At 36.6% G+C, this 22,191-nt stretch overlaps 1 protein-coding gene across 1 annotated transcript; it reads right to left on the bottom strand.

The window, feature by feature from the left end:
* Nucleotides 1–914: 914 nt before the first annotated feature.
* LOC120517724 (CD276 antigen-like) lies at nucleotides 915–18,760 on the bottom strand. The gene is made up of 5 exons (XM_039740183.1): nucleotides 18,689–18,760; nucleotides 6,497–6,690; nucleotides 4,084–4,431; nucleotides 3,693–3,974; nucleotides 915–2,259 (listed from the first exon to the last, which is right to left on the bottom strand). The coding sequence occupies exons 2-5, from the start codon at nucleotides 6,561–6,563 to the stop codon at nucleotides 2,096–2,098; spliced, it is 861 nt and encodes a 286-aa protein (XP_039596117.1). The 5' UTR covers nucleotides 6,564–6,690; nucleotides 18,689–18,760; the 3' UTR covers nucleotides 915–2,095.
* Nucleotides 18,761–22,191: the final 3,431 nt, after the last annotated feature.

Raw genomic sequence — 22,191 nt, 5'->3', positions numbered from 1 at the left:
CTCTCATTGCCACATCACCCTCTCACTTTTATGTCAATCTGATGTCACCATCATGCAGCCTCATGTTAAGTTCACTGCTTGTTTTAGGCTCAGACTCCCACTATATGCCTCTTATCATTGATCAGCACATTGGTTAGTCTTGCTGCCTTATAGCTATAGGGGTATGTTTCAGAACCCTGGACCAGTGCATCACTATCTATTTGAGGTACAGTATATACATTCTCTTCATGTCAAAATGAGTTTTCTCCAGGTAGTGTAGCATCCTCTCTCATTCATTACCTAGCTGATCTGGTGTGACTGAGTTTTGCAGCTTGTGTGTCCTATAAACGACAGACATTAACTCCTGCCATTTATATTTTGTTTCTCGGATAGAGAGTTCAAAGTGCACATATCTGAAGCAACAGAGAGGTGAGTTTTGTTTCATTATTATTTAATTTTTCTTGTGTTTATTAAAATCAACACAAACTCTCTGATTTCTGAAGTTACTTAATAATAGTAATATATACATTTTCTGAAGCCATCTGTATTTTCACTGAGCTTAGACATTAAACCTCATCCTAGGGTCACTTCAGACTATTTCTAGAAATACATCTTGAATTCAAAGTACTTCTACATGTGCCCCTGGACCTCAGTTCTTTCCAACAGTCCTTATTGTCCATGCACCTCTGTACCTTCTATAAGGCTTGAAGAGTCAGACGTTCCTTTTCACTGATGAGCAAGCAACTCCAACTGGATAGTCTTTCCCTCCAGTGCCATGGGGATAAATGGCACGTTTTACTCAGGTAAGACAGCATGCAATGCTTCTTGGAAGTATCCATCTACTTGCACTGGCATTATCTTAATATATTCCTTGAAAAGATATCCTTTTTTTAGTTTCATAATCTTGTAAAGCCCTTAGTTTTTTCCAAGCACTGGCTAGCATGTGGCTTCTGTCCCACCAGGATTGCCTGCTACAGATTTACAGAGAGCCAGTAGCTATCCAACAAAATTGGTTAATATATTTGTTCTAGATTGGGTATCGTATATTTAAAACAGTGATTCTGAACAATTTGTTTATATTATGGAAAGCAAAACTGTACTATTTTTAAATATGTCTTCTTTCTAATATGGACATTATTATAATACCATCTGTTTATGAGAAAATGGGAGTAGATCACCAATTATACAAAAAGGCCCTTTATTACAAAAGTATGGGCAAGGTTATATGGGGAATAAGCAGAACACACACACACACACACAAATGAAATACACATTTGCCTTTCTATAGGAACAAAAAGAACAAACAGTCTCCCTGGTTTGTAGAGTTCTGAAAGGGCCTTGAATACTTTATAGGTTTCTCCCTTTCACCTCATAAACTTTCTTAATTACGGAAACCTACAACATAATTACTGCTGAGACCAAAGATATAACCATAAACAAAGCGAACAACTGTGTATCCTGGTAATGATATCCCTTATTCCTAATTACATACTGGAGTTCCTGCCTCTCACATTTATGACATTTGTCATGTTTAAAAACATTTCATACTGTCAGTTATACATACTGTACATTTTAAATAAATTTCTTATTAAATGCTTAAAATATGACATATAAAGAAACAGCCATGAAGTGCAGAGAAGATACATATACATTGGTATTATCTTGTAAACAGAGTTCATAACACCATGGGACAGTTTTAGGAAAGAAAAACGTTTGCCAGATACGTTCACCTATAATCCGGACAAAGATTCGGCATAAATAATTGGCTTTCAGGTGGCAGTGTTACTTCAGCCTAAATCATGCTCATTTCTTGTCTTTTTTTCAGTGCAAAAAGCCTTCATAAAGGTTTCACGGGCCATAGCATATAGTCTTAGGTGTATTTATGCATTTACATTTTGCATATATTATTTCCGCATTCTGAAGATAAACAGTCTTAAATGATACATCCACTTGAAGGCTTAAAGTAGCCTTTACTGAAGTTTTAACAGCTGCATGTTTTGATCTCATATAGAAGATTTCAAAAGTTACTAAATTGTGTGTCAAGCACATCCGACAACCCTAGCTGAGTAAAGCACACTCCACAATTATGTGCTATATATTCCAGTGAGACTGAGTTTCAGGGTAATAATTGATTCAGAGTTGGAACACTTGTAGATGTATCTATGTGTTTTCTCATTAAAACATAAGCCAAAGCTGTCACAGACACGAAGAAGCAGATGGGAACAAGAAGTAGAAGGTTGTTTTTGCAAGATCCATCATAGTCCTTGGATGGTGCATTGTCTGAAAGAAAAAAATGTAAATAATTCATTATCTTCCTTACATTAAAATAACGCCAAATAATCAAAATGTAAAATATTTTTCAAATCTTTTTTTCAGTACTGCACACAAGATAATATAAAAATTAGAAAAGGATTAGGGAAAGTCTGTTATTTTCCCACTTGGAACAGGCTGTAATTGGGGATGAAGCAAATTCTTCTGAAGAGGGAGATGTGAGGACTAATCAGGTGAACATACTGTATGTTTATTGTCTTTAATATTTTTTGTCTGACTTCAAGGGTTTTTTATTTTTATTTTAGAATCTTAAACTTATGTGCATCTTTGGGTTTATACATGTATGTGTGGTCACAGTTTGAGAATTTATTGTTCAGGTTTTCAAAGAATACATTAAAGAACATATTTGATTTCTTGGTCCAGGGTTGGACCCCAACATAAGCTTGACACTGGAATAAGAGTGTGCAGAAAATAAATTATTGTTATTTTAATAATGTGATCATGGTCATCAGGTAGTTTGAACTGGTGCTTTTAGAATTGCATTCACTGAAACACTAGCAAGATGAAGCACTTAAAACTGGGGTATAGACAGAGTTAACAACATCCGTTAATCTGATACTAGTTCTCTTCAGTCATTATCAGGAAATCTGAACGGAGTCAAATTTTGTGTAGAAATGCATGTCATGACAAAGTACCTAAAAAATTAGTCTGCCTGAGCTAAACTATTTTCATTTTTAAAATTACTGAAAAGAAAAACTGAGTAGATGTATTTTCTCTTCCAAAAGAATATAATAGATTTACAGGTAACTAATGAAAAAATAAAAAATATCTGAGTCAGTGATTTTGAATTCAGGTATGTTTACACAGTTGTGGTCATAGAAATAATCAAACAATCCAGTTAAGCGTTTAAAAAATGCTTAGCAGTCCCAGCAACTCGTTTTGTTTGCTGCCATATGTCACAAAAATAAACATTGTGAATTAATTTTATTACCAGCCGACTAATTCATTTTCCTAATTACATGAAGTACACCAATTTCCTGCCTTCCACATTTCAATCCTATTGTTCTTGAAAACAGTTTACTTGCTATATTATATAATCAGCTTTAATTGTTAAAATTGTTATAATTGTTTCCCATGGTACACAGTAGAACTGCATCAAATATATATGTAGTTAAATAGAACACAAACTCCAAAAGACAAAAAAGGCCAATGGTATAATAGAGACAGAATTTCACATCTCCACCTAATCATACCTACCTACACAGCAGTTTAATTGAGACAGAATAAGAAAAGGTTTAAAAGAATAAATAAAAACATTATAAAGGTGTAAGGGGATATGAATTGTTTCAATTTTAAAACAATTTTCTAACTTATAAAACTTAAGTTCAAATAACTGCAACATACTTTTCAGTCTCTTATAATATTAGATTAGTTTTTCTTACCTGAAATTAAAGAAAATGTTCTTATAATTTTCTGTTCGAGAACACAGTTTTGAAGTATAAAAGTGAAAGAGGTATTCAGGTTTCTTTTGGTCATCAGAGTACTTTTCACTGAGAGTAGTCCGTTGTCCTTCTCTGTGTAGGATGAGTCTGTCAGGTTGGTCATATCCAGCCCATCTTCACTCAGCCATTGAATAGTGGAGTTGGGATAGCCCTCAGAGTAGAAGGAAAATGCCACTGTCTGAGGTAAGACTTTTATTTGCATGACTGGTTCTGTATAAAATGCTTCAGGAGCAGAAAGAACAAATTGAGAGTGTTTATTATCTTACATAAATGAATAATCACTGCAGAAATACTGTTAAAATAGAACTTTTATGAATGAAGGTTTCATTACCTGCAATCACCAAGAGGAAAGTTTTTTTTTGGCTTCCTATTGATGTGCTAACAGAGCATGTATAGTCACCTCTGTCTACAGCACTCACACTCTTCAGCATCAGAGACGCATTGCCCTTGATGATATTTGAAACATAAAGGCTTGTTCTACTTGTATATGAGCGGCTCTGAGTGTGTAGTTGATCTTGTCCATAGTAAAAACTGTGAACCACCTCTTCTCCTCTTTGCCATGTAATGATTATGTTCTTTATGTCAAGATCACCATTCATAGTGAAGCTGCATGCCATCACTACATCCTGGCCTAACTCTGCTACTTGCAGAGATTTGGGAATGGTGACAGTAAATTCACCTAAAGGAAAATAGAATTTGTGTGAAATCCAGCCAACTAAAAAAAAAAGTATATTGCTTAGGTTCAAAATCAGAATTACGCAAGAAAGAATGTAGACAACATAATTTTCCTGGTGGTTTACTTACTTAAATCAGAATGTCAGCATTGAGCACTACTAGGTGTTTTTAATAACTGAAAATGATGAGTTCAAGTTAAGAAACTGTTACCTACAAATACAGAACTTCATATGTTTTGACCCATAGTATTCATAACTACAATGTAATAATAAATAATTAGAAGACCAGATAATTGGTATGCAGGTAATAAGCAGAGAGGTAAAATACACAATGATTACAGGGTGAGCCAAAATGAAGTACCACATTTGTCAAGGTCATTGGCTTGATGGAGGCAGCTGAGTGGGTTGGGGGGTCCTTTGATAGGTGATCCCTTGTAGCTGTCAATCAGCAACATGCCTTGGTCCAGTGCACACCATGCTTTCGCTGTCAAAGCGCTCTTCAAAAGCAAGACACTCTTCATCATTACGCAAAGCACCTTCTGAACATGCTTCAGCATTCCTCCTAATGGTGACATCCCAAATCGGAAAACAATTCTTCAGTGGGTGGCTAAATTTATATAGACAGGTACAACATTGAACAGAAAATCTCCAGGCCATCCTTGGACAGTAGGAATGCCTGAAAATATCCAAGCTGTAAGGGCAACAATTTTGCAGTATCCTAGACGTTCAGTGCACAAACATGCTTCTACCTTAAGCATTAATAACATGTCTTAGAGGAGGATTTTGCATGAGGACCTTAATTTACATCCATACAAAATGACAGAAGTGCAGGAACTCACTGAGAGAGCCATAGAGAGTTGTATGCAAACATTCTGCAAGCCGCTCATCGATGAGGCACAATTCCATTTGAATGGTTGTGTAAATAAGCAAGACTTTTACTATTGGGTTGAAACTATCCCTCATGAACTTCAGAGACCCCTGCACAGTGAGTGTGTTACCGTTTGGAGCACTGATGCAGAATTTGGCATTATAGGCCCATACTTTCTTGAGGAGCGGGGAGAAACAGTCACAGTCATTTCAGAACGTTACATTGAAATGTTAGAGAACTTTTATGCAGCCCCAACAGGAAGAAATTCATGTGGTGGATGCCTCGTTGATGGAGCACGATAGACCAACAGCTCATACGGTGAGGAGATCCATGCAAGTTTTACGGGAGATGTTTCTGGGGAGGTTGATCTCCTTGCGCGGCAATGTTGGATGGGCTTCATGTTCACCTGATCTCACTCCATGCGATTTCTTCTTGTGAGGCTATCTGAAATCGAAGGTATACACATGCCGACTTCAAAATATTGAAGCCCTCAAGGACAGTATTCCCCTTGAAATTGCCAAACAAGTCATGCGAGCGTTCAGAAATCATCTCAAACAGTGCATCACTAATGATTGCCACCACAATTAAGACATCGTTTTAAAACACAGTGAAAAAAAAAAATTCTACTTTGTATACCCTTTCTTGTGTTGTAATGAAATGTATTGTATCTTGTAGCATTTTTGTAGAATAAATGTTTGAAATGTTGGAACATTGAGGATCCTAGGCATGAATGTCACACTCAAATTATGCCTGTGTGGAATATGCATGTTATCCTTGTGTTTTGTTGGTTTCCTTCCTCATTCCCACATATGTGCTGCTTAGATTGCCTGGGGATTTTCATTGATCCCAGTAGTAGTGTATGAGTATGTGGGATGGTCCTGCAATGAAACTCTGTCCAGTGATGTTTTCTACTTTGTGCTCAATGCTATCAAAATAGTCTAAAGACTTAAACTTGAATGAAATCTGTTTGAGAATGACTCACTTATAAAAACAAAAACAAGTAAACCATGCATTATACTGCATTTTTAAATTACTTATTGTTGTCTACATTATAATAAAGCAAAATATAAAATGTCAATCATACAAAAGTGTTATTTTCAATTCTTATTAAAGTGTTATCAATTGATTTTCTGAAGAGTATGAGAAAACAATGCCCTAATTCAATAAGTGTGGATTTAAAGATGTGCCGGAGAACTACTTACAAGAAGTCAACTCCAGGATCCACAGAACAATCCAAATCACCTGTCCAGTCTTCAGGTTTTTATACATTCCAGTTACCAATTGAAACACTTTTGATAATCTAATATTCAGATTGTGGAGATTCTTACACGTTGGAATTGCTAGAATGGAACAAACTGGTCACAGTCAATGTTTCTTTGATGCAGCGTCCAACTAACTGAAACAAAGCATACAGTACAGATTTGGTTACTATGGTAGGTAATTTAATTTCACATTTAAAAAACATTTCTGTCTAAAATATATGCATGTGATACTAAGATTTACAATATTTGAAGAAAGTGCTTTATTTAGTAAATTTAATGATAAATCCTTAAAAGTTTCTGATTAACTAGGTTTTTTATAAAATTGGCTTACACCATATTGCTATTGTCTGTAAACTAAATGAGTATAATAGCACATGACAGATTAATCATTATCAAAAGTGTGAAGGTCAGCATTTATTTTGAAATAGTTTGTGTGTGAATCATGAAGTGTTTCTTTAGATGGTTGTACATGCTTGTATGTCTCTAATCTTGGTAGTTCTCTTCTGTGAGTTACCCGACAATGTTTGATCTCCTTACATCTGTTGTGTCAACTATATTGTTGATTATAGATACTGATCATTTTTTTTTTAAATCTTAGGAAAACTCATGATCCTGCAATGTGGGGACAGAAGTGGGGAGTCTCAGCAACTCAGCAGATCCTTAAAAGCACCTTCTATTTCAATGCTGCCAAATGAAGTTAAAAAAGGTCAAAGCATAATAAAGTAAATCATAATAACTACTCTGGAAATATATGTGAAAAATGACACATTAGATGTGTTTGCAGAGTCAGAGAAAAATTAAATGGGACAGAAGCTAAAAGACAATAATGCAGACGGTTACACTAAAAATAAATAGATGACTCAGACGCTCTCTTCATAAGCAGTGATGACTCAGATGCCGAGATCTCATTGTGTAACATGACACGCACAATACCAAAGTCATTTATCATTGTAAAGTCAGAAATTGATTGCAATCCCATTAGTAACTGAGCCTGATACTGGTACAAAAGTTTCATAAGTTTCAAGAGAAACACCCTATAAGAGTGCAATGCTAAAGCATTTCTGCAAATAAAAGACCTTATTTTGAGAATATACTTACAGGAAAAGGTAATCATCCAGCGGTTTCTAGCAGAGAGCTAATGTGTAATCTGACTCACTCACTCACTCACTGACTCATCACTAATTCTCCAACTTTCCATGTAGGTAGAAGGCTGAAATTTGGCAGGCTCATTCCTTACAGCTTACTTACAAAAGTTGGGCAGGTTTCATTTCGAAATTCTATGCGTAATGGTCATATCTGGAAGCTATTTCTCTCCATATACTGTAATGGAGTTGAGCTCGATGGCCGTGTGGGGCGGAGTTTCGTGTGACATCATCACGCCTCCCACGTAATCACGTGAACTGACTGTCAACGCAGTACATAGAAAACAAGGAAGAGCTCCAAAAAGCGCTGAAGAAAACATGCATTATACAATTGAGAAGGCAGCGAAACAATAAGAAGTGAGCGACTGACACATACAACCATATTTATGAGTGCAGCTACTTCGGAAACAAAGCTCAGTGTAAACCTAAAGTTTAAATTAAGTTCATAGACAGGCTGCCGCTGGCGTTTGTCATGCCCATGGCTAATGCGGGATACAAGTTTAATGAGAGGACGCAGTATATAAACGACAGTTTTGATCACTTTGTAACTAAGTTAAAATTCCTGGTGAAGGGCTGTGCTTATGCAAATTCCGAGAGACTGTCTTTGTTGGGGGATTGACAGTTAAGGTGAGTGGGGGAGTCACGTCATCATCTCCCCTCCCATTCACCTCATTTCGCTCTGAGCTGAACTCCGCAGCTAACGCAGTCTTGCGGAATCAACTTTGTCAGACTGTCACCAAATACTCACAGAAAAATCCACAAGTTAATACAAACGCTGTCTCTAGAGTTTCTCCACACTCTGAATCCTCCAGGCACTACTTACAAATGGTTACATTGACAATTGTGTTACGTTATTTTTAAAATGTTTCCTTTTCGTAGCACAAGCACAGCTGAGAAGCTTTGATGCATGTGCTCCATAATGCGTTAAAAAATAACGCATTTAATCACACTTTGCATTCCAAGCAAAGTGGAACTTCTGTCAATGCATGATTTCCTGGTACACCGATTACATTGATTCACACATCAGAGCTACAAAAATGTAACAGTCGGAAGAAAGCGCGTTGCTACGACTGATTGGAGGAAAATTTCATTTCAAAAGACTACCCGACGGAAGCCTTGATAAAAGTGTGGTTTTGTGCACATATATATATATGTATATATATGTGGATGTATATGTATATATACTGTATATATGTGTGTATATGTATATATATGTTTATGTGTGTGTGTGTGTATATATATATATATATATATATATATATATATATATATATATATATATATATATATATATATATATATATATATATATATGAATGACCTCCAAAGAGCGCAGAGACTTCTGATCACGTGAACGTGTCTGCAAAAAGTGGCGTCTCCTGCCCAACAAAAGTCGAGCAGCGCGGTAGCATAGCTGTGCCGGCCTTTGATACGCTGACTGCGCTTCTGCCTTAAGTCAAAGTGAGCAATTTTCATTTTTTTCCTCCTCCCCCTGAGCTATAGCCCAGACAAGTGCAAACACGGGATCCCTTTTCTACACCGCGACAAACTAATATTAAGGCGCTTCGCACTTTCTTTTGCACGTATATGATTATGAGGTCATCAGCTCAGATTATGAAGACACGCACAGGAGTGAAGGACCAACAGTGCCATCCCAGCCGATTAATGGCAGGGACGCCTTACCAGTCGACACAAGACCCACTGCGACTGTCCCCAAAAGGCACTCATATCGCCAGCGAAGACCTCTCTCTACACTATATAAAAGAAAAAGGCAACTTTCCTTTCTTTACACCTTTTTTCCTTTTAACCCAAACCAAAGCCTTTCTCTCTTAACACTGCAGAGGACACAAAACTAATTTTCTTTAATTGCCGCTAAGGCACATTACCAGAGGCAGAAATTTGGACGTTCACATAGAAAATGTAATTTCTATACCACAGCCGTCGTGTAGCGCCTTTCAAAAGGGACCTACTACCGACAGATCATCCATATACATTTTAGCTGCTGTTAGTACTACTTACCTGTTGTGTTACACCGTCTTTAAAATGTAGTTTACCGAAAACCACTCCAGTAATGCTCAATGTAGCTTTACTTCTTAAAACATTAATGTTTTACTGTTTAATAACTTATAGACTACATTTTATTATTTTTCCCTTGCACTCAGTGACCAAAGGTATACACACACATATAGACACATACATATATATACACATATATATACCTGTGTGTATGTATGTATGTATGTATAGATAGATAGATAGATAGATACTTTATTAATCCCAAGGGGAAATTCACATAATCCAGCAGCAGTATACTGATACAAAGAAACAATATTAAATTAAATAGTATGTTACGTTATTTTCAAAATGTTTCCTTTTCTTTACTTCTTTAACACACTACCTCTCCGCTGCGAAGCGTGGGTATTTTGCTAGTACCTTTAAAAGGTTGAACCTGAAAGAGGTAAACTCTATCCACCAGAACACAAAGGAATCTGTGTTGTAAAAACATGTGTCACTGTTTTCTAAGGCAAGTGGGGTAATAAAGAAAACCTAGGCAAGTGTGTCACTGAAGCCTAAAGGCAATCTCCAGTTCTGACAATCCTGTGTACACTATGAGCAAAAAGTGGGGTTGTCCAGCAAATGAACTACTATCTGTCAGCATCACTGAAATTTATTAACCTTCTTAATGTTAACATTTTTTTCTTGAAAAAACATGTAAAAAGTGTTTCATTTTATGGCTTGAAAAATTATACATTTATTAAATCTGATCTTTCTACTGTAAAACCCTAAAAATACAACATAAGAAGCGTAGAGAGTATAATGGTATAACTAATAATAATAATAAAAATAATGCTAGTACTATATAGACTGTGAAAAAGTGTTGTTTGTGTGGTACAGTATATCTTGAAGCACAGTGAAATACACAATCAAACATCACAGTCAGTAGACTTGTAGTATTCGTTGCAGAATTTTCTTTCCAGACTGATCAGCTTTTGAACAGCACACTGTACATGTGCAATTGGCACAAGTGTCACTTTTGGGTTCATCAGGATCATTTTCAATGTCACTATTTGTTTCAATCAAACTGCCTGAAAACAGATTAACTTCGACATCATTGCTCATATCACTGTCAAGAGCACGCAACACATGGGCTGCTGAAAAACATTTTTAAGGCTAGGAGAAGATGTGTCTGCACCATTGCCTGGGTAAAACTTTGGCCTGTCGGTTATGCAAGATATGCCTATTGCGTTTCCTGAGCAATGCTCTGCACTAACACTGTTGGCATTTTTACAGACTGAGTAATCCTCGGGTCTAATGCTTATGCGAGACACATCTGTACAGTTGGCCCGTGTGATGCTCGGGACAAACGTTTTGAGCACTGTTTTTATAGTCCTGGTAACGCTTGGGTCTAACACTAAGGAGTTTTTTTTGTCAGCAGCACTTTAACTAGTGACTAATAGAAATAAGAGAATTCTTAATAGATGCCGTGAACTCAGGAAGGTTGTTTAATATGGGGCATGGGAATTATTGTTCCATTTAAAGTATACCAAAGAGTACTTGCAGAGCGATACCCAGGCCATCCTAGTGTTCTGAGGACAAAGGCCATTACTTACAATTGTATGGTGCCCTAGAATCAATAGTCACATTCTATAACAGGTAAATAGTTGTCATCCCTTTTAATAGCTATCCCGAAAACAACCACTTCATCCATGGGTCAAGTAAACAATAGCATTACAAACATGTAGATTTTGAAGGACCAACAAAGGGACACATTTATGATTGTTGTTCATAGTTATTGGAAGTGACAAGAAGTGTTGAAAATTGACTCCAAAAATTAACATTCAAATGCCAGGAACCCTCTTTAGTTATTACAGGATACCTGAAATCCTCTTAAGTTTTAATGAGCCTAAATTATCAGAAAAAGGATCTGCAATATTTCTGCAATTAAACCTTATCTGACACATTTGCTCTGCTCTGTACTATTCAGCTATTGAAGAACAAGCTAACAGACTCATAATTACTCTTAAGCAAAAACTGTATTTAAAGGCTCAACTGCTATTTATTCAAGTCAATACATGTTTTTGCTGACATTTCACAACTGTCTACACCTACAACAAAAGGTTTTCTGGCAATCATTTTATATATGGTCAATTACACACCTTAAAGAGTTGAGTCTAAAACACACTAAGAATGCCCAAACCCTTTGCAGAGGTTCATGATCCAGACATGGCCATATTGCCAACAGATATTCTATAGCCACTTTTTATTATAGGAGGAAAGGGAAATGAATGCCATGAACACTTGACTTCTAAAAAGAACCTCTCTTTTATACAGTGGATATTAAGGACTACAGAAAAAACAATCCTGTGGATAAACATTTGCATTAGCCAAACCAGCTGAACTGTCAAAAGCCTACTGAACCAAAGAAGGTATGGTCATCTGAATTCCTACAGTGTTGTCCACATACTGTACCAGATTTTCCACTAATGTTGCTATTTTCACTCCTAAAAAAAGGGCACAACCACAGCTCTACTGATACTTCTGAAACTGCATCCTACTAAGAACGCTAATAGGATGTTATAGAGTGCAATGTGTGAAGTCAAGAGTGGTTCTGCTTAAGGTTGGTATATAAACCTCTAGTAAAGCTGCACTGCAAATACTGTGTACAGTTTTGGACTCTTTATTACAAGAAAGATGTAGCAATACTATAGAATGCCCAGAGAAGTGCAACTAAGTTGAGATGAGAGACTGAAGGACCAGAATATTTTCAGTTTAAACAAACAGAGGTTTGACATGATTGGACTGTTTAAGATTATGAAGGGAACTAATTTGTCCCAGCTGTTGCATTAAACTCTTCAGAAAGAACATAGAGACACAAATGGAATCTTAAGGTCATATTTCACACAAAAAACAAACACATGGAATAAATGACCAAGTAGTGTGGCAGGTTTTCATCCAGGATATACACATATTTTGCTGTATTCATTCTACCCTGTACCCCCAGAAGCTTCCCAGAGTCTGCTGCAGAGAAGCATCTCCTCAGCATGATGCTACCACCACCGTGGTTCATGGTGAGATGATGTTTTCGATAATGTGAAGTGTCTAGCTTGTGCCTATTTCCAGATGATTTCAGACTCTCAAATGTACCTTCTGTTACTCTAGCTGAGATGTCATGTGTGTCTATTAGCAGTGGCTTTCTCTTTGCAGCTCTACCATAAATCCGAGACAGCCACTGAAGCTTATTAACTCCTTTTGAGTTCTCATAGACCTTTTGTTGGCCTCCCTCACAAGTCTTCTTGCACAATCACTCAGTTTTTGTGGATGCCCTGCTTTCTGCCGGAGTTACAGTTGTGTCATTCTCTTTCTATTTTCAAATTTTTGATTTAACTGTACTCCAAGTGATATTTAATTGATTTTTTTTTGTTTCTCACTCATCTTTTCACCGAGTTGCTTGCAGCATTCTTTTGTCTTCATTGTGTAGGCCATGATACTGACTCATCACAAGCTGGCCCTTCCAGATGCAGGAGCATTTATACTACAATATACTGAAACTCTTTTGACTACAGCCAGGTGATCTTCATTGAACTAATTATGTGACTTCTTAAACAGATGAGCTCAACCAGTGATAATTTAGGGTTGTCACATTAAAGGGGTGAATGCATGTGCGATCAGTTATTTTTTGTTTTATATCTGTAATTTAGATTACTTTTCAAAGATCACTTTTCTCTTTGACAATAAAGAGTTTTCTTTGTTATAAATGTCAAAACATGCCAAATTATATCCACTGTGATTCAACTGTGCACAACGATAAAATGTGAAAACATTCATATCGATAATCGTACAAGCAATGTAACCTTTGCATCATTCGATATATATATTTTTATCAGTATGCTGCTGCTGGAGTGTGTGCATTTATCCTTGGGGATAAATAAAGTATCTATCTATATACAAAAGAAACAGTCCCATTTCTTGCTCATCTTTAAGGTTTTAGTTCAAATTTTCCCCTAATAGAAAAAGATTTCTGTGCACAAAATTAAGCAAAGAATGTTCTTTAAGACTACACATTTCACTACTACACTTAATGAAAACAAAAGCAATCATTCAACGCCCTCTAGATATGCCAAGACTAAAGCAAGGGCATGTTCACAAAACATCTCATTCTTTCATACATTCACATTCATTCACTCATTTATATCTCAAACTCAAATAGCAACTATTGCAATGTAGGAACCATTCCTAAAAAAATCGATGTCCTTTCTTATTCTTACTTATGCTAATATAATGTGACGTGTCTTGCCACTGCATGGGCTGTAGGAAGTGGAAGCAGTGTTGGGGTGGAGTCTTGGGGGAACACACTTTGTAAGGGCTTGGGGCACCTCCTTAGAGAGAGAGAGAGCTGAGAGACAGGGATCAGGGCTAATTAATGGTGCGTGGAGAAAAGGGGAGAGGGTAGTCGTCGTAGTATTTGTTAGAGCGAGAAAGACAGGATAAGGTGGAGAAGGGAGCAAACAGTTAAAGGGCACGCAAGACATAGATAGGACTGTGGACGAAGCTTCAAACAAATAGCAGGCTGACACCAATTCTAATAAGCAGAATCTTTTATTTCTGACTTCTCGGTGAGCAGAGCGGCTTTTTCGTACAGAGAGAAAATGCAAGGAAGGCCACCGACAAGGGGGGTTCAGCTGCATTTATAACAAAATCTTCAAAGAGAATGGTTAGAAAAAAATAAATCAGTTTCACTCCAAGGCCACAGAGCATTCTTTAGAAACATTTGTTGATTACAACGAAAAACAAATTCTAGTCTTATATTTGAAATGAAGCTTATCAGAAAACCTGGCATAGCCACTGCTGAAACAGCTGGGAAGAGTCAAAAACTGCATTCCACACCAGCAGCTCTACCCTAATAAGCACACTTATTTTTATCTGTTATAATAATACCAAGGCATACAGAGAACATGCAGATTTTCATACAGAAGCTAGCAATAGATTTTAACTTCCATTCCACAGGATGAAGGCAAATTGTTTTTATTATTTTGGATGTGTCCCCAAGACCCAGACAACGGGCAGCAGTAGGGCACCACTTATATTGCAGCATATCAAATAAAATGCCAGTCGGCATTTGGAAGATTCCCTAGGACAAGCGGCTCCTAAGTATGTTTAATTCGACGGGACACCACAAAAATTTCTATACAAGTAATCTGAATGGAAATGTAAGCTAGTCATTTCTATATTATTAAGTGATTGCTCTTTTGTTTTTGTTTCTTTTTATTTGCTCTGAGGTAAGTCAAGTAAACTATATTTTAGTTTCAAGTGCATGTTAAAAAAATATGTGAATTAAAGTTAATTTTAATTACCAAAATGTGTTAAGTTTCTTATATTTAACTAAATTTTTCGACTACTGTTTAAAATTTTACTTTGTATGTATTATTATTTTTCTCATAGCTAAAGCTCATTTAATGTGTTATGTCTCTGTTACTGTTACAGTATACTGTGATGTATTTTTTTAGTGTAGTGTTACGATGCGACAAAGAGAGAGAGAACTGGCAAGTGACACTCTGAGGGCGACAGTGCGATGAACAGCGAGTCAGGACAGGCACACTAAAGAAAGAAGGTGGCAGGTATGGGCGTGAAGGCTTTGTGGGAAAAACAACCACCTTTTGAGGGGGAACAGCAACGCCTACCATCGCCAACAGCGGGAGCTGATCTAGGACCATTATCAAAGAGACAATAAACTGCCATTTCAAGGCCCATTAAACACTGGCTTGTGTCCCTCTGCCAGTCCTGTCCTTTCTTCTCGCTACCTGCACATTACAGGGTCGTTGCCAGGGTGTTTTAAGTAGGTCATTCGACCTTTCCCAAATTGCCAACGGTACAAAAAATAACACCTCATAAGTGCTTAGTGTTCGTAAAATACCTTTCACATTTAAATGAAGGAAAAAATACAAAATATTAACATTAAATACGCATATTAAAACCACAGCACAGACATACAGAAAAATGCGTAGCCGCCATGAATCAACTACTTTACTCATGATGGTGCCTTTGGAGCAACCAGCAGTTTTTCAAAATGGGGGGAAAGGAGCTAAAAAGAGGTTTGTTAGAGAACTGAACAGCTACTCCAAGAATCAAGAAAACAAGCTAGGCCTTTCAATTTGCCTTTTCGTGTTCTGTCGTACATTATTACTGTAACTAAAATGTTACCTAGTTAGCCATGTTACCTAATTACTTTAATATAATTGCTACAGTAGATGATTGGGAGCATAGACATATATAGGTAGATGCCACATTCACTGTGTTTCCCAGTTGACACGATACGTCATCGCGTCCGCCCATTCTGAGAGTGGCAAAAGTGCCATTTAAACTAATACAGGTAGACGTGGAAACCGGGTTTTCCAATGAAAAAACAATAATGTTTAAAACAGTATCATTTACATACAACAGATTTTGTCGAACAGTTTAAATGCAATTATTTATATCCATTTATACACTAATAATGGCAATTATTAAATAGTTATAATTATTATTATTAAATAATTCCTCCCATATAAGTAACACTTCTCAGACTGCCTTCTTCCATCTCCGAAACATTTCTAGACTTCGTCCTGTTCTTACGCAACACAGTACTGAAGTAGTGGTTAATGTCCGAGTCACCTCTTGTATAGATTACTGTAATGCTATTCTATCTGGCATCCCACAAAAAATTATCCATCGCTTACAACTTCTTAAAAATTCTGCTGCCAGGATAATAACCTGCTGTTCTACATCCACTGAACATATCACACGTATTCTCTTTCAGCTTCACTGGCTCCCTGTAAACTACAGAATACGATACAAAATTTGGAGGGCCTATGAATGGGAGTGCCAAAACAAAACTTTTGAGCTACAAGTATACGGCAGAAGCAAAGGTGGTCGCCCCGCCGGCAGTTCAGCCCCAGCCCCACGATCTTAATAAACGCCCAGCACGTACCGCTTACAGATTCCAATCGATTTGGCAAATAATTGATAAAGAGCTTTTATGACGACGGGGTGAGCGTGTGAATTTGGAGCATGCATACATCGTTGACTGAGTGAGAGTGAGGATGTTCGCACTGTCAAGTCTTCTTAGAGAGTCAAGGCTGGGTGGGGCTGTCAAAAACAAGGATTGTTAAAGGATATTGAGGCATTCATTGGGTGATTTTGGGCTATACATGAAATAAACTGTTGTTTTTGGTAAATTGTGAAAGGGCCACTGACATTATAATCGCTTGCTGCACGATTTGCACATTTATAATCATTTTTATAATCAAAAGTGGGGCCGTTTTCATTTCATCAAATATTCCACATAATCAAAACTACCTAGATTAGCTCAGAGCTCTGTATATTTATATCCGACATATCATAAGACAACGTTTAAAACGACTTTACATCCAGGCGGGTGCTAAGAGAGACGCGCGCGCACACACACGGAATAAGTTCAGCACTGACACACACAAACGTCAGCGCGAGCCAGGTACTCTCAGAACTACGGAAACGTATTAGGGCCACGTTGAAAAAAAATACGGACACGGTGAAGAAAAAAAAAATCAAAACGTCGAAATTAAAGTTGACTTTATTGACTTTATTCTCGACATTTCCACTTTATTCTCGACATTTACATCGAGATTAAAGTCGACATGTTGACTTTATTCTCGACATTTATGTCGAGATTAAAGTCGACATTTCCATTTTATTATCGTAGTTTATTTTGTCAGAATTCCGTACAGAACCGAATACGATACCTGTTGCTTTTTGTCTAGGGTTGCCACCCGTCCTTTAAAATACGGAATCGTCCCGTATTTGAGAATGAAAGTGCGCTTGTTCGCCAAGGGATGTGGGCCCCGCTGCAGTATGCGTCCCTTATTTTTTTGTATTAAAAGTGGTAACCCCATTTTTGTCCCATGTGATTAAACACAAATACATACATATACACATACACACATAGTCTATATACTCACAAACTTTTCTATCGCTTAATTTTTTTTATTTATTATTACTCCTCTCACAAGGCTGTTTTACTCAGCAAACTGGCTCATATTGTTCTTGAGTCGGGAGTAACATGAAACACAATATTTGAATCGAGTTAACTCAACACTTCTCTTAGATTTTATATGACGTGTGAGCGGAGTTAGCAAACAGACATGTCATAAACATGTGTCCTTTTAAAACTTCAGAACTGCATTCTGATATAAAATATACAGGTATCATTTATACGAGGCATTATATCAGGATATACCAGAATTCTGTTAATTTGACTTACAGTCACGTTCGTGAGCTCCGCCACTATTTTAGTCAGAACATGTTGATTAACTTAAGTAAAGCTAGTTTGATGTTCTAATCATATTTTTTTTTGTTAAAATTACATGTTAAACTATTCATCAAGTCATCAGCAAAATGGTGTATATAGATTTTGTTTAAACAAAATAGACACGCCGCTATACTTGAGATCAGGAGGTTCAAGCGCAACTAGTGTCCTCCAAGAGTTCTCCGTCTACACCCAGGAAGGTTTCCCATTAACGAGATATCCCATTAAAATCAATTTTCCTTAGTAACCTACTTTGAAAGACTTAAGAACTAACGTTTACCTCTGGGTGGCTACCCTTGTGACATTCACATGGCGAGCAGCGAATACTACTAAACTGCATTAGCTTTAGCTCATTGATGGTTTTGAAATTAAATAAGAACTACAAAGAGCGCAAAGAAATTCATGAGGGAGACCAAGAAAGGAATCTCCTCAGATCTAAATAGGTGGAAACCGAGGCAAACAGTAAATAAAATAAAATTCCTTCAATGCGACGACACTGCTAAAGACATTGTGCAACTCAATGACTTTTCCGAATGTTTTATAATATTTCTCATTAGCACATATACAATATTGCCCATATAAGTAGTACGTACGCGCTGTAAATTGTGGTAAATGTAACATGGAAATCTCGACCAGCACAATGCAATACTCCCCAAACTTCGCATTACTCACCAGAACTTGTTGATATCCCATCTGTTCTGTGGCTTAGTCACTGCGAACGAATATATCACCAAAAAAGGGCGGAGACTTAAAACAAATTAAATTACGTCACTCTTACGTTTTGTCCAAGAGAGATTTCCAAAATCTACAGTTTCAGCTTACTTCACAGAACAATTCAGGCAATGAGTGGAATGTTTACGCACGTAACTCCAGTCCTAACATCTTCGTTTTAAACTATAAGTAAAATTAAAAGTAAAAAGATTCACACTGTTTAAGGATTACATATTTTGTTACATTTTTTTTAAGTTTCTGTTCATTTTCATAAAATTAAAGCTTCAACATTTGCGATGAATTCACGTTTAATAAACCTGGAATAACATATTTATTTATGTCTACCTTCTCTCGTTTATAACTTTTTAGTGTTATCCCTACATCAATAAAAATCAGAGGTGCTTGTCTCCAGTGACGAGAGCAGAATAATTTAGAAAAAACATTCCAAATTCCCAGCCTAATACATATATTGACTATTTCTCTGCTGAAGATTCTCTTGACAAATTTTAAACTATTTTTTATATAGTGCATTTTCTGGTGTTTCTTCCAAGAGATATCTCTTTTATGTTACTATTGCCAATATTTCTTTGTAGTTAATCGGTCTTCTTTATTTTTAAATTTGAACACATTTAAAAAATATATTTTTTAAAGTGAGGAAGAACTGCTATAGGCCTGTTTATTGACATCATAATATTTTATTGTTCTTTTCAATTTAACCAATGATTTTGACAGACTGCCTCAAAGCCCAGAAGCCGATTCTGTACTTATAAGACATGTGTCAGGCCATACGGTCAGAAAACTGAATATTGCTGTTCTGTTTGAAAGAAAACCTAAAAGTTCTATTACAGAGACTACTGCATGTTCTTAACTGACTAGCATGCTGTTTTTAAAAATTGTCTAAGAAAGTTTTATTACATGTTAGCATGCACAGGTAAAAGATTATACCATTATAAGTAAACTTATATTCCATTCAAATTAAGCAAACACTGATGTGAATTTACCATTAAAATTAACTTTGTAATTTTGTCCCTTATTGGCGATTCTAAATTGTGTGCTGGGTGTGTTTGTGTGTCCTGCGGTGGGTTGGCACCCTGCCCAGGATTGGTTCCTGCCTTGTGCCCTGTCTTGGCTGGGATTGGCTCCAGCAGACCCCCGTGACCCTGTGTTCGGATTCAGCGGGTTAGGAAATGGATGGATGGATGGATTTTGTCCCTTATGCAAGATTAAAAATAATATCTATTTATAATATTTATATTTTGAATATGTTAAAAGTGTTGGAAATAATGGAAAACAAGGTAGAAGAAGCATGATAAAAATCGAGACCAGATTTACATTCCTTCTATTTTTTTTTTTAATAAAAAGAGCCATTTAATATTTTTGAGTAACTCACATTTAGTAAACCCAGAATAGCAGAGATATTTACTTGCAGTGTGCCATTATCAATAAGAATTTCTGGAAATGGTATTCTCTAACTGCAATAAGAAAGCCTTCATTTCATATATAGTATACACTGGAAATTAACATGGTAGATTGTGCAGAATACATATTTTTCAACCTGGCATTTCTCTGTCTATAACATCTCTCAAATCAAGAAAAGTGTGCTCTATATGTAAAGAAATGAAAGGGACAGTGATTTTGCATGTCAGTTATCAAGGAGACAACACTTGCTCAGACCAATCTTTTATTCCATCTTCAAAGCCCATCTAATCTAAATTTAGGGTGATAAGAGCCTTGTCACAACAGACAGATTCTTTCCCCAAGTCATAAAATAGTGGTTCCTTAAAAATATTTTACTGGACTTCCTGAGAGGTTTCTTGTACAACAATTGCTTGACAAAGAGCCATTTAAATATGGTAAGAGTTCTGTGCATATGAAATTGATTCTTTGGACTTTAGAAGGGTTTCTAAGATGTAGACAAAACAGAAATCTTTAATGTATAGTAGGCTTCCTTGCAGGATACTAACGGATAAAAAAAAAACTAAACATAACCTGTGTTATTGTAGGCAGCAATGGTCATCTTAAAATGAGGAACCCACTGGTATTTCACAAATCTGTTATAATCTATTCATATCATCTATTTATGTTAATTTATGGAAACTGTTACAGATCTAAATAAATAAAGATTCTTTCTGGAACCTTAATGTGGATGATTCCCTCATGGCATTGCCCTGAAGGACCACTTTGGTACCTTTATGTTTAAGAATGCAGCACCCATTAGGCAAAAGTAAAGAACCAGCCCAGTTCAGGACTCTCCTCCATTGTTCACAGCTCAGAGGTGCTATTTTACTGTCCATCCATGTTCTAAACCAGCTTTATCCTGAGCAGGTTCAAAGGGAAACTGGAACTAATCCCAGCAAGTGCAGGGCATGAAGCAGGTACAATCCCTGGACAGAGCACCAGCAGAGTGAACACTCCGATAAACACAAAAGGACCAATTTAACTTTGCTAATCCACTTAACCTGTATGTCTTTGGACTGTGAAAGGAAACTGGACCACCTGGATAAGATGCATATGGGCAGGGGCAGACCATACAGACTCCACTCAGGTGGGACACAAATCCCAGCTTCCATGTCATGAGGCAGCAGTGCTAGCACTACGACACCATATTTTACTGTCACTGCCATGAATAGAAGCATTTTTTAACGTTTACATTATGTATTTTTGGGACTCTGTGAATAAACGTTAATGAAACATAAAGGAATTTCAGAAATTTGTCAATGTGTCTTTATTTGATGTTCATTATTTGATATAACATGTGGTGGTAGTACAAGAAAATGGACAAATCAATAAAGAAAACAATACAAAGTAACACAAGGTAAATTACTTTTTTTTTTTTTTTTGCTTTTTCATTATGTATGACTAATTTTATCCCTTTTGCAACTTTTTAGTGTGTTATCCCTACATCAGTACTTGTCTCCAATGATAAAAGCAGAAGAAATTAGAAAAATGTGGGCCATTCCAAATTCCCTAATACATATATTGACTGTTTCTCTGCTGAATCCTCTCTTGACAGATTTTAAACCATTTTTTCAAATAGTACACAGTGTATTTTCTAGTGTTTCTTCCAACTAGTATATCTTTTGTGTTACTATTGGAAATATTTCTGAATAGTTAATTGGTCCATTTTTGTGCAAGCTAAACAGATAAGATGCCTGTCTTACTATTTGCTCACATGTCTTGGCTGAACTCAAAACAATTGACCAGACTGTTCTCTTTCCACTTTATGCTTTGCACTCCCAGAATAAATCAAAAAACAAGTTATTGCTGAGACTGCATCTTCATGGTATATAATAACTGTACCCTTGGCCTGGGTTCTTATCTGTACCCATAAACAAGGCAATAGTACAGTTGTGATACGCCCTGAGGGTACAGCCAAGGAAAATGTGCCACTGCCACTCTAATCTGATACTTGAGTTTCCAATTAAATAGAATAGAATTTTGAATATGTAAATAGATCATTTATA

This window comes from Polypterus senegalus, chromosome 17 (genome assembly GCF_016835505.1).
Source record: "Polypterus senegalus isolate Bchr_013 chromosome 17, ASM1683550v1, whole genome shotgun sequence".
In the NCBI taxonomy this organism is placed as follows: Eukaryota; Metazoa; Chordata; class Cladistia; order Polypteriformes; family Polypteridae; genus Polypterus; species Polypterus senegalus.
Note: the sequence above shows the minus strand (reverse complement) of the source record. Positions and strands in the feature narration are given on the sequence as shown.

Coding starts and splice junctions, on each gene's coding strand:
- LOC120517724 (XM_039740183.1), bottom strand. CDS start 6,563: ATGTATAAAAACCTGAAGACTGGACAGGTGATTTGGATTGTTCTGTGG. Junction 3,975..4,083: donor TTTCCTCTTGGTGATTGCAG/GTAATGAAACCT, acceptor CTGCTCCTGAAG/CATTTTATACAGAACCAGTC. Junction 2,260..3,692: donor AACATTTTCTTTAATTTCAG/GTAAGAAAAACT, acceptor TTTTTCTTTCAG/ACAATGCACCATCCAAGGAC.